Here is a 13749-nt window from a genome sequence, read left to right as displayed (position 1 = left end):
ATAAACACTATGTAACATAAAAATAAAATCAAGTGGACAGCTGGGAAGCAAGAGTAAAAAGTATAAAATACAAGTAACCAGTTTTACTCCTCTACCCTTTCCCCAAAGAGTGACCAGAACAAGCTCAGAAAGACATACAACCCAGGTGTCTAGGAAATTTCAAGTGGCACTAATGAGGTAGCAGAATCCAGAGTCTCTAGAAAGTGCTTGGCTAAAAATACTACCAAAGTGCAAGCATTCTCTAGGAATCAATTAAGCATCCACACTTCATTTTGATTTCATTTATCATGTCATTTGGAAAAAACAGAGATCATTCAGAACAATGGTTGTTATAAGTGGCTGCCCAACAGAAATTTCTGATTTGTTGATAAAAAACACAATTTTACATGTCTCACAGCAAACTCACCAAATCTACAAAGATCAAGCGCTGTAATCTCTATTTTTAACATGCCCCCCCAGGTGACTGGTATGTATGCAACCTTCAGATAACTACACATCCAAGATTACAAACCAACTGGACTTCTGATCAAATACAATACATATATTTTGCAGATAAACACAAAGATATGATGTGCACAGATATGAAAATATTATACTGACAAAATTTCCTGAAGAACATTTATATTCAGCACAGAAGCCAAAGATATGCCCTTAAAATGTATACTGTAAGTCTGGCTTTATATACACATTGATATATATACACACACACACACACACACACACACACACACACACATACGTATCAATGGACACAGAGGAGTTAAATCTTAAGCAAGTACTCACCCAAAATTTCATCAAAGATCTTGTATAAACCTGGCACAAAGGTAACCTCTCTGCAATTCATTCCTACATCTTCATCATATACCCACATTAGCTGCATTATAAGAAAAATTCAAAAGGACTTATGGGGTAAAAAAGCATTTAACATCAGTTTTGCAAATTATAAACCCACATCTGTCATTTCCTCTGTAAATACTTAGATCTTCAAAGTAGAAAAACAGCTGAGTGAAGTAAGTCAATCGGAGAAGGACAAAGATTATATGTTCTCATTCATTTGGGGAATATAAATAATAGTGAAAGGGAATATAAGGGAAGGGAGAAGAAATGTGTGGGAAATATCAGAAAGGGAGACAGAACATAAAGACTGCTAACTCTGGGAAACGAACTAGGGGTGGTAGAAGGGGAGGAAGGCGGGGGGTGGGAGTGAATGGGTGACGGGCACTGGGGGTTATTCTGTATGTTGGTAAATTGAACACCAATAAAAAATAAATTAAAAAAAAAAAAACCAAAGTAGAAAAACATATACCATTTTAGTGGCACTCAACCTCACTATATTCATATTCAATTTAAATAACTTCAAAATTGAGAAATCATTTTGTATTGAGTCTATATTCTTACTTATACACTATAATTGTTTAAAACTATATTTAAATAAAATAGAAAAATACAAAAATATTTTATATTTACTTTACACTTTTACTTCATTCTTTATATTTTTCTATAAGGCTCACAGAGTAAAATAATATGAACATAGCCATGACTTTGGAGCCAGAGACCTAGCTTTGAATCTCAGCTCTTAGCAGTTAAGGGATGTGAGCAAGTTATTTAAATTTATTTAAACTTCGGTTTCCTCATCTATAAAATAGGGATAATAGTACCTACTTTCCAAAATTGTTAGAATTGGACAAGATAATATAGGTAAGTCAAGTCCACAGTAAGCATCAAATAGTCATCACTGTATATGTACACATTCTAGGATTGGAAGCAAACCACAGCATAAACTTAAGGACTTTTAAAATAAAAGTTCACACACTACCATCTTCCTCTATACTTAACTCTGATAGCTTCTATCTCCTAGTTTTTTATCTTTAGCAAAAACTAAAGGCATTTCTACCTCTCTTAGATCTCTTACCCTACTTTGCCTTATGAGCATCAAGCCATGAAATCATGTACTTCTAAAGCATACAATCACAAAAATTTTATTAAAAAGTAAATATAGATACGTATCTTCTAATCTCAAAATTTAACAAATAATTACCTGTGTCAATGGTTCCACTGACCCAATGTATGTATCAGGACGAAGGAGAATATGTTCAAGTTGTGTCTTTTTCTGATATACTCTCTCCACAGACAACTTCTTTGAAGAATCATTTTTGTTTGCAGTTTCTGATTCTTCTTTTTTGGCAGCATTGTTCTGATCAAAAAGAGTCTAAAATTAACCAAAAAATCAAATTTAAATAACCTACCAGAGGTTAAACTAAAATGCAAATGGACACATGTCACAGGTTTTCTTTTTTTCTTTTTTAAATTTTTTTATTTATTTATGATAGTCACAGAGAGAGAGAGAGAGAGAGAGAGAGAGGCAGAGACACAGGCAGAGGGAGAAGCAGGCTCCATGCACCGGGAGCCCGACGTGGGATTCGATCCCGGGTCTCCAGGATCGCGCCCTGGGCCAAAGGCAGGCGCTAAACCGCTGTGCCACCCAGGGATCCCCCACAGGTTTTCTTTTTAATGACAAAATGACCTCTTAGGCTGATTTTTCAGTGTTGAAGAAACAGAGGTCCATTTATTGACAGTCCAGTTCTTTTTATAGTACAGTGTAAAACTATTGTTTTGACTAAGCCCAAAAAGTAGGTATACATAATCACTAGAATAGCTAGAAATGCCTACATCTGTTCAATCCAGAAATATAAAAATTTCCCAATTATGTAAGTTACCCAGTTAATTTTTATAGTCTTCAAAACTTTCCAAGGAATATGAGTTCTGGTCAGGTTATAGGTTCACAATAACTAAACCTGGATACCTGCAGAAATCCTCAAATCTACGTTTCAGTTCCCTGCCATTAAACTACTGATGATTTAGTCAAGAGAGTGGGCAAAAGTAACCTATGCAAAACAGTAAACAATGTAGTTAAAATACTGATATGGCAGGGCAGCCTGGGTGGCTTCAGTGGTTTAGCGCCACCTTAGGCACAGGGCGTGATCCTAGAGACCCGGGATCAGGTCCCACGTCGGGCTCCCTACATGAAGCCTGCTTCTCCCTCTGCTTATGTCTCTGCCTCTCTCTCTGGGTCTCTCATGAATAAATAAATAAAATATTTAAAAATTAAAAAATAAAAATATATACTGATATGGCTGGTAATACTAAGCATGGTTTATGAAATCTCAAATTTCACACTTTTATAGGTCATGCCAATAATTCCTTATAAATCATTGCTAGATGCTCCATTACTGAGGCACTCGCTAATTCCAGTTTCTGTGCCAGTTTCAAGTAAATAGAGGTTAGTGATCTTAATTCTAATCATTCCTATGTAGATAAGAATTGCAAACTCAAATTCCCAAGGTTTAGAGATTTCTTAATGACAGAAAACACACCTCTCTCCTTCTGGAATTCCTTGATGTTGACAAATAAGACATCCCACTAAAAGAAAGGTATTATAGTGGCATACTTTTCACAAAAAATAATTCACATATAAGACACAATGAAAATTGAGATATCTTCACAAGTTTTTGAACTTTAGTAGAAATAAAGCAGTCAGAAGACAATGGAAGAGATTTTATGAATTTGAACAAGCAACAAACCACTTCAATTCAGGTCATATACATAGCCATATCATTATATTTAATGTTCATACTTGAAAAAAGTCAGTATACCTAATCTACATTTAAACAACGTATATTTAAAAATCAAATACATAACCTCTAAGCAGTCTAAACCAGAACTGTAATGTACAAACACTATGGAAATTCAAACATTAATCATAATCTTCCAGTGCCATAAATTTTACATAAAATTAATGAAACTTAATAAAATTACAAAATAAAAAATAAAATTGCAAAATAAAGTATTATAAATAACTCATTTTCTGTATTTTTAATTATATTCTTATATATTCTTTCATTTATAAGGTTACCTATTAACACTGCTCTGAGTTAATTAAAAATAGCTCTGAACAAAAGAGTTTTATAAAATCTTCATAGACTATTTCTCTCAAGTAGATGATGAACTAGCCAAAAATACATTGCATTTTAAAAATACCAGTCTCCAAATTTCTAATCATGTTCCTTGCTTTTCATGAGATAGCTGATTAACTTACCGAAACAAATCCAAAGTTAAAAACATAACTGTGTATAATATAATAGGTCCTCAGAATAGCTAGTAAGGACTAAGATCACATTCTTAGAAAGTGTTTAAAGACAATAAATGCTATGGAATCAAAGAGAGGTAACTTCTTACCATTAATTTAGAACTGTTTGCAATCAATGGCACAAAGGTCAGGAACTTACAGTAACCATGCAATAAAGGCTTTCTGATCCCAGGCTACGATTCCAAATCCCAGAACAAAGAAAATATCTTTAAGATTAGACTTAACCAGAGACTCACAGCCACCTAATTGGGGCTTCCACATTTGACCCAGATGAGTTATATACTTAACTAAAAGGGCACACAAGTATGGAAAATAAGGATAAAGTCCTTCATCACTCCTTTTTCAAGAATTTACAACTTTTCCTATATCCCCTCACTACCAATCACTTCTTCCTCCCTCCCTTTAACCTAACAGATAGACCCCTATCAAGTTCAAAAGTTGTCATGCTTGCTAGCATAATGTCTCAAAATTCAAAGAACAAGTAAAATGTACTTGGCTTTGTCAGATTACTATTTATAATTTTCTCTAGGAATAATATATGTCAAAAATAAGTTTGGCAATACTTAAAATATTTAATGTCAAAATATTTTTTCCTAAATATATGACAGGTATTAAGTAAAAAAGGTACCATTCTATTTAAAGTAATGAAAAGCATTAAGGAACACACATTATTTATAGAATGTCATAATAAAACAGATGTTTTGAGATTTTGTCAATATTTTAAGTCAACTCTCATTTATATTAAATAATTTCTAAAACTCACATATAAACTTTTAAACCTGGATATTTATTAAGTAAATATTTTTAGTTACTTTTATCAAAACTTATTTGTGTTGACTATATAAACTTCTATTGCTATAACTTTTATGTAAAAACGTTATGTAATCAAGTATTTTTAAATTAGTAGCTTATTAAAAATATACTCTTTAGTGAACAAAATTACAAGAGTATAAAAATGAGCCCATTTTCATCAAAAAAAGATTATACACGTAGGAAAAAATATAAAATATACTCAACAGAATATCAATCATTAAATTATCTGTGAGAAGTAGAAATAGAAGTTATTTTCATTTTCTTTTCTGATACACATTTTCTAGTTTTCTACAATGAGCATATATGGATATATTTTAAGATCGTGTTAATCCATGTATGTGAAAATGTCATTACGCTGGAATAAAACTAAAGGGTTGGTTTTTTTTTTTTTTCCTAGTGGCACTGCTAATAACCTACTTACTACTTCTGTAGTCCCAACTTTCTCACTAGAATCTAGCCAAAAAGGTAATTGAAACCAAAATAAACAGATAAGACTGGCGAGTTTGGCAGAGCAGAAAACAGAAAATAACACATTGTCTTTTACTTTCCCATTCTCAATAAATGGTAGTTTGCACTGCTCACTGGCTCACTAGCAGCAAAGAGAAAAAGGAAGTTCTCTCCTGAGAAGTCTGTAAGTTTTTCTCACAGAAACCTGAAATAATGATCTCTTTTAGCTCCTCTTTATTAGCAGAAAGTTGCTCCCTGAATAATGTCCAGACCATGAAAAATCAAAATCTGCTGATGAAGGGACAGACAGCAACTACTCTGCCCCCCTCAAAGGGATATCTCATCCCTAGAATAGGTATGAATATAAACACCTTCGGCCTGAGAACTAAGTAAAATGAGAAAAATCTATTGATCATCTTCCCTCCAGCTCTTACTACCACTGAAAGAAAGAGAAAGAAAGAAAGAAAGAAAGAAAGAAAGAAAGAAAGAAAGAAAGAAAGAAAGAAAGAAAGAAAGAAAGAAAGAAAGAAAGATCATCCCTAGTAGTTCTTCAGTTTTAACACCGTTACTAATAATATTCAGAGAAAAGAGATCATAAAATTAGCTTGAACACAAACAGATCAGCAAACTCCCATCTACACATTTATAAAAGTATTCTCAATCCCACAAATAATAAAGGAGACTGATATATATCTGATACTTGCAGGCTAAAAGAATAATGCTTATTTGGGGTGGGGAGGGGTGTTAAACTTTCCATATTTGTGTCAGTATATTAAGGTTTTCATTCACAACTCACTTGGTTTACTTGTAAATCCACCAGTTTTCCCAGTGAATCTTTTGTGTGATTAACAATATTTGAGAAGCTGAAAAATTCTTGAATTATTATCATCTCCTCATCCTCATGTTTAATTGAGGCAGGTATACATTGGCATAGAGGTTTGATTTTTAAATTTTTGTTGTTGTTGCTGTCTTACTAGTTTTTTTTGCTTTTCAAGTCCTTGTTTCACTAATTTTTTAATGTTTAAGTTTTTTAATTACACTCATTTTAAACACTTTTGATTCATAATAATAATCTAACCTTTTATTATGTTTATAGTAGCAAAATATCTTGTACAACAGTGACTATTCCACGTTAAATAAAAATTCACAGTATGCCCTTAAAAATAACCAATTACCAAAAAACATTCTAAATAAACTTTAAGGTTTGATAAAAATTAAAAATGTACAATTTAAGTTTATTTGTAATTTATTTCACTGCCTAAATTTATGTGGATGAAATACCAAGCTATTTATAGTAGTAAATAATTCCAGCATCTAATAACAGCAGAATAGAAGAAATCAGAGCAACATTTTCATAAAGACAATGAAAATGTAAAGAAACCCCTGTATGAAAATATCCTCTGCAAATCTAAAAACATCTTAATTCTAGTCTTTGTGGTTTATACATATGATGCCATAACTGACTTTTTCTGAAGTTCAAAAGAGGGTTGCCAAATTAAACAAGGCATTGTTCAGAATTTTTAAATTATAACAAAACATCAAAATAATACATAAAATCTATACTAAAATATCAATCTATTTTATAACACTTTTGCAATGTTGCTAACTCCTAGTGAAAGAATACAGATCTAATACTTATCTCAGACTCAACCTTTATCAAGAACATTCCTCAATCATAAGAAAAATACTGCACTAAAATAAATTTATTTAAACTCAATTTGCCAACATATAACACCCAGTTTTAATCACATCACATGCCCTCCTTAATGCCTGTCACTCAGTTACCCTATCCCCCCACCCACCTCCTCTTCTTTGTTTGTTTTAAAACAAATTTTTATTTCAGAATGAGTATGTACCAAGATCATTCTGTTAAGGAAAAAAAAAAAAGATTCTTCCATACACAGAGTTGTCACGTGAGACATAGCAATTTGGGGCAATCACCCAGTTCCTGTTTTTCTGTGAGAGAATGAATTGCTGCCAAAGAGGGGAAAGGAGATGGTTTGCCAGTTGGTGCTAAAAAGGAACTGAGCCATTCATTCACATAATCGGCACAGAAATTTCACCATCACCAAGCCAACAAGAGTGGCACTAGCAAAACCTTGGCAACAAGCCTTTTCTCCTATCTTCTATAAATGACCCCCTCAGACTTCACATTACCCTTTTGTTTTATCTCCTCCCCTTCCTTTCTCCCTCAAACCCACCATGCTTTGATGTTCCTTTCACTCATATTTCATCTATGTAACCATAGAGAGGGCCATGTATCTATCTACCATTAATGAAAACAAAACCAACACTTTGCCTTCCATCTATGCTCTTCAAGAAATGCCCTCCCAAACCAAGGAACAAGGAAAAAGACAGAAGGTGAGGGATACTTAAGATCATAAGGAATGTTTAAACATCCACCGTGAAAATAAAAAATACACTTTCCCTAAATGGCATCCAAATTGAAAAGGAAGAAATAAAATTGTCACTGTTTGCAGATGATATAGTATATACAGAAAAACCTAAGGACTCCACCAAAAAAACGATTAAAACAAATCCAATAAAGTTGCAGAATACAAAACCAATACACATAACTCTGTTGTTTCTGTACAATAACAACTACCAGAAAGAGGAATTGGCAATCCCATGTACAACTGAATCAAAAAGAATACTTAGTAATAAATTCAACCAGGGAAGTAAAAGACCTGAACACTGAAAACTAAGACACTAATGAAAGAAACGGAAGACACAAATAATAGACATTCCATGCTCATGAACTGGAATAATTAACATTGTTTAAAAGTCCCTACTACAGGGGAGCCTGTGTGGCTCAGTTGGTTGAGTGTCCCATGCTTGATTTTGGCTCAGATCATGATCTCAGGGTCATGAGATCCAGCCCTGCAACAGACTCTACGCTGAGCACAGAGCCTACTTAACATTCTCTTCTTCTCCCTCTACCCCTTGCCACTCTCATTCTGTCTTAAAAAAAAAAAAAATAAAAAGGGGATCCCTGGGTGGCGCAGCGGTTTGGCACCTGCCTTTGGCCCAGGGCGCGATCCTGGAGACCCGGGATCAAATCCCACGTCGGGCTCCCGGTGCATGGAGCCTGCTTCTCCCTCTGCCTATGTCTCTGACTCTCTCTCTCTCTCTCTCTCTCTCTCTCTCTCTCTCACTCTCTGTGTGTGTGTGTGACTATCATAAATAAATAAAAATTAAAAAAAAATAAATAAAAATAAAAAAATATAAAAAGTAAAAAATAAAAGTCCCTATCCCTATCAAAATTGCAACAGCCTTTTTTATAGAAATAAAACAATCTTAAAATTTGTATAGAATCACAAAAGTCCTCAAATAGCCAAAGCAATCTTGAGAAAGAAGAAAAGAGAGGCATCCCAGTCACCAGTTTCAAACTATATTAAAAGCCATACTAATCAAAACAGTATGGTACTGGCAGGAAAACAGACACAAAGACAAATGGAACAGAATAGAGAGCCCATAAATAAACCCACACATACGTGGTCAATTAATTTATGACAAAAGAGCCAATAATATAAAATGGGGAAAGGACAGTCTCTTCAATAAATAAAGGACAGTCATATGCATGAACAAAATTGGACCCCTATCTTATCCATACACAAAAACAACTCAAAATGAATTATAGACTTGAATATAAGCTCTTTGGTGTGGGTCTTGACAATGATATTTTTTTTTTTTGAAGCTGACACAAAAAGTAAAGGCAACAAAAGCAAAAATAAGTGAAACTACATCACACTAAAAAGCTTCTGCACTGCAAAGGAAACCATGAGCAAAATGAAAAGGCAACCTACTGAATAGGAAAAAATATTTACAAATGATAAATCTAATAAGGGGTTAATATCCAAAACATATAAAGAACTCTCACAACTGAATAGCAAGAAAAAAAATTAAATTAAAAAATGGGAAAAGGCTCTGAATAAACATTTTTCCAAAGAAGATATATAGATGTCCAACAGACACATGAAAAGACATGCAACATCACTAATCAATCATGAGGGAAATGCAAATCAAAACCACTATAAGATACTACTTCACACCTGTCAGGATGGCTATTATCAAAAAGACAAGAAACAACAAGTGTTGACAGGAAAATGGAAAAAGGGGACTCCTCATGCACTGTTGGTAGGAATATAAATTGGTGCAGCCACTATGGAAAACAATATGGAGTTTCCTCAAAAAAATTACAAACAGAATTAACATATGATCCAGAAATTCTATTTCTGGGTATTTATCCAAAGAAAACAAAAACATTAACTTGGAAAGATATATGCACCCCCATATTCATTGCATCATTATTTACAAGAGCCAAGACACACAAGCACTGATAAATAGATAAAAAAAAAATGTAGCACACAGAGGAATATCATAAAAAAAGAAGGAACTTTTTCCATTTGCAACAACATGAGTGAATCTTGAGACCATTATGCTACATGAAATATGTCAGAGAGAGAAAGACAAATACTGTATGATCTTATATGTAGAATCTAAAGACAAAAACAAAACCCTTGAATTTGGGGCTAGAGGCAACAACATGGTTGAAGGTGACCAATGGGTACAAACTTCCAGTTAAAAAATAAGAAAGTCCTGTGAATGTAACGTACAGCATGGTGACTATAGTTAATAATACTGCATTGTATATTTAGAAGTTGCTAAGAGAGTAAATAAAAGTCCCCATGACAAGAAAAAAATTGTAACTGTGTGGTGACAGATGTTCACTTATTGTAATTTCACAATATTAAAAAAAAAAACCTTTCTGTGAGACAAAAGATATGAAAATTCTTTTCAATTTATTTGAAGAAAAATACATGCAAATATACCCATCTGAGAGCTTATTATGTTGCAGCATCATGGGAATTATATGGACAATCTCAATCAATTCTCATAAGAGCTCCATGAAGTAGGCACTGTTGCCATGATTTCCTTTCTACAATGAGGAAATAGAACTCTGAAGAAGTGGTTCCCCAAAGCTAACAAAGTTAGTACTTAAAGAAGCTGAATTAGGAACCCACAGGATCTGATTTTATATAGCTCATTATCTTAAAAAAGCATTGTTACACAGATACATACATTCTGAAAAGGAAATGTATTTCCTAGCTTTCTCTGTAAAAAGAAAGGTTAATACAAAAATATACAAGTATATCCCAGAAGGCTTTTTTAATCTTGTCACATCAGGGTATAAAAGATGAGTGGTATTAAAAAAAAAAAAAAAGATTTATTTATTTGAGAGACCAAGAGCAAGGGTGGTGCGTAGGAGACAGAAAGGTACGAGACAGGCAGAAAGAATCTCCACCAGACTCCACACTAAGGGTAGAACCCTGAAGAGGGTTGGATCTTATGACCCAGAGGTTATCACCTGAGCCGAAACCAAGAGTCAGTCACTTAAATTACTGAGCTATCCAGGCACCCCAAGGTTTTTTGGTTTTCAATGTTTTTTTAAAGTGGGGAGCCGTATAAATCATGGTTAAGAAGATAAATCTGGTTTCAATCCCACCTCTGCTTTAGCCAGGTAATTAACAGTTTGTTACCTAATCTCTAAACCTGTTTTCTTTTCTGCAAATGAAAATAATTCTGATCTCAAAAAGGAGGTCTAAAGGAGGTTCTATTTTTAAAAACTATGAAAAGAGGCTTATTTTTTTAAAGTACTTAGTAAAATGCAACTACTGACACCTAAGAAATTAACATCTAAAACTACAAGTAAACACTCCCATTCAGAAAAGTTAGCACCAAATATAATTAGTTTCTAAGTACTGCTATTATGTTACTTGAGAACGTTGCCTAAAGAACATTGCTACCTGACCACTTGTCTTAATAATGACTTTTTGTGGTTCTTTGGTCCTAGGATCCAGCCCTTGATAAGCCTGCAAGGGGCTATGAGCTGAATAGGGAGTCCGCCTGAGGATTCTCTCTCCCTTTGCCCCTATGCCTCTCTGTCTCTCAAATGAATAAATAAACCTTTAAAAAAAATAATGATGATGATGGACTTTTCAGGAAGTTAGCATGTCAACTGTCCAATTTGTTAAAATAACTGAGGTTGGATTATGAATCCAGCTCTTTGCTAAACTGTATAAAAGATACAAATAGGTATAATACATGGTCCTTAGCTTTAGTTTATAATCTAATAGTTTTTTTTTTAATTTTTTTTTTTTAATTTTTATTTATTTATGATAGTCACAGAGAGAGAGAGAGAGAGGCAGAGACACAGGCAGAGGGAGAAGCAGGCTCCATGCACCGGGAGCCTGACGTGGGATTCGATCCCAGGTCTCCAGGATCGCGCCCTGGGCCAAAGGCAGGCGCTAAACCACTGCGCCACCCAGGGATCCCTATAATCTAATTGTTAAGACTAAATTATCATGCATGAAAGTTACATAAAAAGAAATTTATGTTTTCTGATCCATAGGGGTAACAGAAAAAAATGAGTGAAAACTGGAGGATAAAAGTTTGGTGAGACTCTGAGCTAGCTTTGAAGAGTAATTAACATTTACACTTATAAAGAGAAGAGAAAGAGGCATTCCTGATGGAAGGTAAGCATGTATAGCAACATGACAAAAACCACGATGTTCAGGGGACAGTGAAGAGATAAATTTAACTATGATGACTATACAAAATAAATTTCAACTGAGACATAAGAGAACTGGCTTGAAAGTCTGGTTGAGGAGTTCAGACTTGCAACAATAAGCCACTAAAGCAAGGTTCTTAATATAAATCTTTAAATATCTAAATGTACAATGATGGTTTGAATTAGACATATAGGGGATCCCGGAGTGGCTCAGAGGTTTAGGACCTGCCTTTGGCCCAGGGCGTGATCCTGGAGTCCCGGGATCGAGTCCCGCATTGGGCTCCCTGCATGGGGCCTGCTTCTCCCTCTGCCTGTGTCTCTGCCTCTCTCTCTCTCTGTCTCTGTCTCTCATGGATAAATAAATGAAATCTTTAAAAAATAGATAAATAAAAAATAAAGAGAAGGGGCAAGGTGGGTGATCTTGAGTTGGTAATCGGTGAGACTTGATAAATGGAGAAAAGGCTCCTTATATTATTCTAGCCACCACTTTTTTATATGCTTACTGTTTTTAATTATAATATAGTTTAATCTACCAAATTAGAGTATTCAAGAAAAAAGATCAATATTCACATAGTAATTAACTATCTTCTAATATTTCCACAGAAGTGTTACCAATCACCTAAAAATTATAAATGGCTTAATGAAATAAGACTACAGGGTCTACTAATCAAAGCTTTACAAACTAAAAGTTAATTCAAGAAACTGCTTGGTTCAGGAAGCCTTCATAGCTGTTGTCAATGTTAACTCAAAATAGTTTGCTATATTTATGTTTTCCACTTCTTTTCTAATTTTAAAAAATCTGCTTAAGACCCTGCAAATAAAACACAAACATTAAAAGGAGAAGTTAATGTCAATCTTAAACCACTTTGCCTTGTGGGTTTAGGTATTAAAATGTAAACTTTCATGCAGTGACGATGTTAATACTACATGCTGGCAAGCATCCCAACAGAAGTTAATACTAGCAACACATGGCATTACCCATCCCCCTCCCAAAAGAACACTATCAGGGACTAATTCCATTTTTATTTCTTCCTGTTACCCACAAGCAGGTGGCAACATAACACCAGTTTCATTCAACAAAGCAGGCAAAGTTACCCCTCTGCAGAAATAGATGACCACTGAAACAAATCCCTGAATTCTTTCAAAGAAATAATTTGCTTTCACCCTGATTTAAAAGCACCTCATGTAAGAGCCACTTCATTATTCTGAGTGTACATTTCTTGAACTTCACCACCACCAACAAAAAATATTTACCAAGTCCAGCACTGGCTACATGTGTTATTTAATTCTCAATGCAACCTTATTTTACAGGTGAGAAAATAGGCTTTGAAAGGTTAGATCTTTTGCAATATGGGTTGGAGAAAGGATCAGAATCTACATCAATCTGACATCGAAGTCCATGCTCACTTCACTATATTGCCTCTCATAAAATTAGTCTATGATCAATGATGTAAATCATGGACATAAAGATGCTCATATACCCTGACAAATTTAAAGCAAGCATCAAATCTTAAAGCAGACTTATGGAGTGATTATATTTTAATAAACTTTGAATTCAACACGCAGATATAATCTGTAAATATTAAGTGATTTTTACTTTATTTTACTGTATTTCCCATATTTGTCTTATAATGAAAAAATCTTTACTAAATAAGTCAATTTTATTATCAAATGAATCTGATACTGAATGAGACCATCTAAGTTTCAGGAAATTTTTTACGTAAGTGGTTTCCTACTGAGCTTGAAACGAAAAAGCAGTCATTTATGTACA

General features: G+C 34.0%; 1 protein-coding gene across 4 annotated transcripts in view; it reads right to left on the bottom strand.

Moving 5' to 3' along the window:
- The window catches only part of TOP2B (DNA topoisomerase II beta), a 59018-nt gene that overhangs the window by 43518 nt on the left and 1751 nt on the right, over positions 1–13749 (bottom strand). Inside the window, exons 1-3 of one of the 4 annotated variants that reach the window (XM_038570685.1) lie at positions 3375–3431; positions 2039–2209; positions 784–874 (exon numbers count right to left, since the gene is read on the bottom strand). In XM_038570685.1, the coding sequence (XP_038426613.1) occupies positions 784–874; positions 2039–2209; positions 3375–3416 (304 nt within the window). In that variant the 5' untranslated portion in view covers positions 3417–3431. Of the gene's footprint in view, positions 1–783; positions 875–2038; positions 2210–3374; positions 3432–13749 lie in introns of those variants that run through there. The other 3 variants (XM_038570686.1, XM_038570684.1, XM_038570683.1) reach the window with 3 other exon arrangements.

Source organism: Canis lupus, chromosome 23, assembly GCF_011100685.1.
Source record: "Canis lupus familiaris isolate Mischka breed German Shepherd chromosome 23, alternate assembly UU_Cfam_GSD_1.0, whole genome shotgun sequence".
Lineage (NCBI taxonomy): Eukaryota > Metazoa > Chordata > Mammalia > Carnivora > Canidae > Canis > Canis lupus.
Note: the sequence above shows the minus strand (reverse complement) of the source record. Positions and strands in the feature narration are given on the sequence as shown.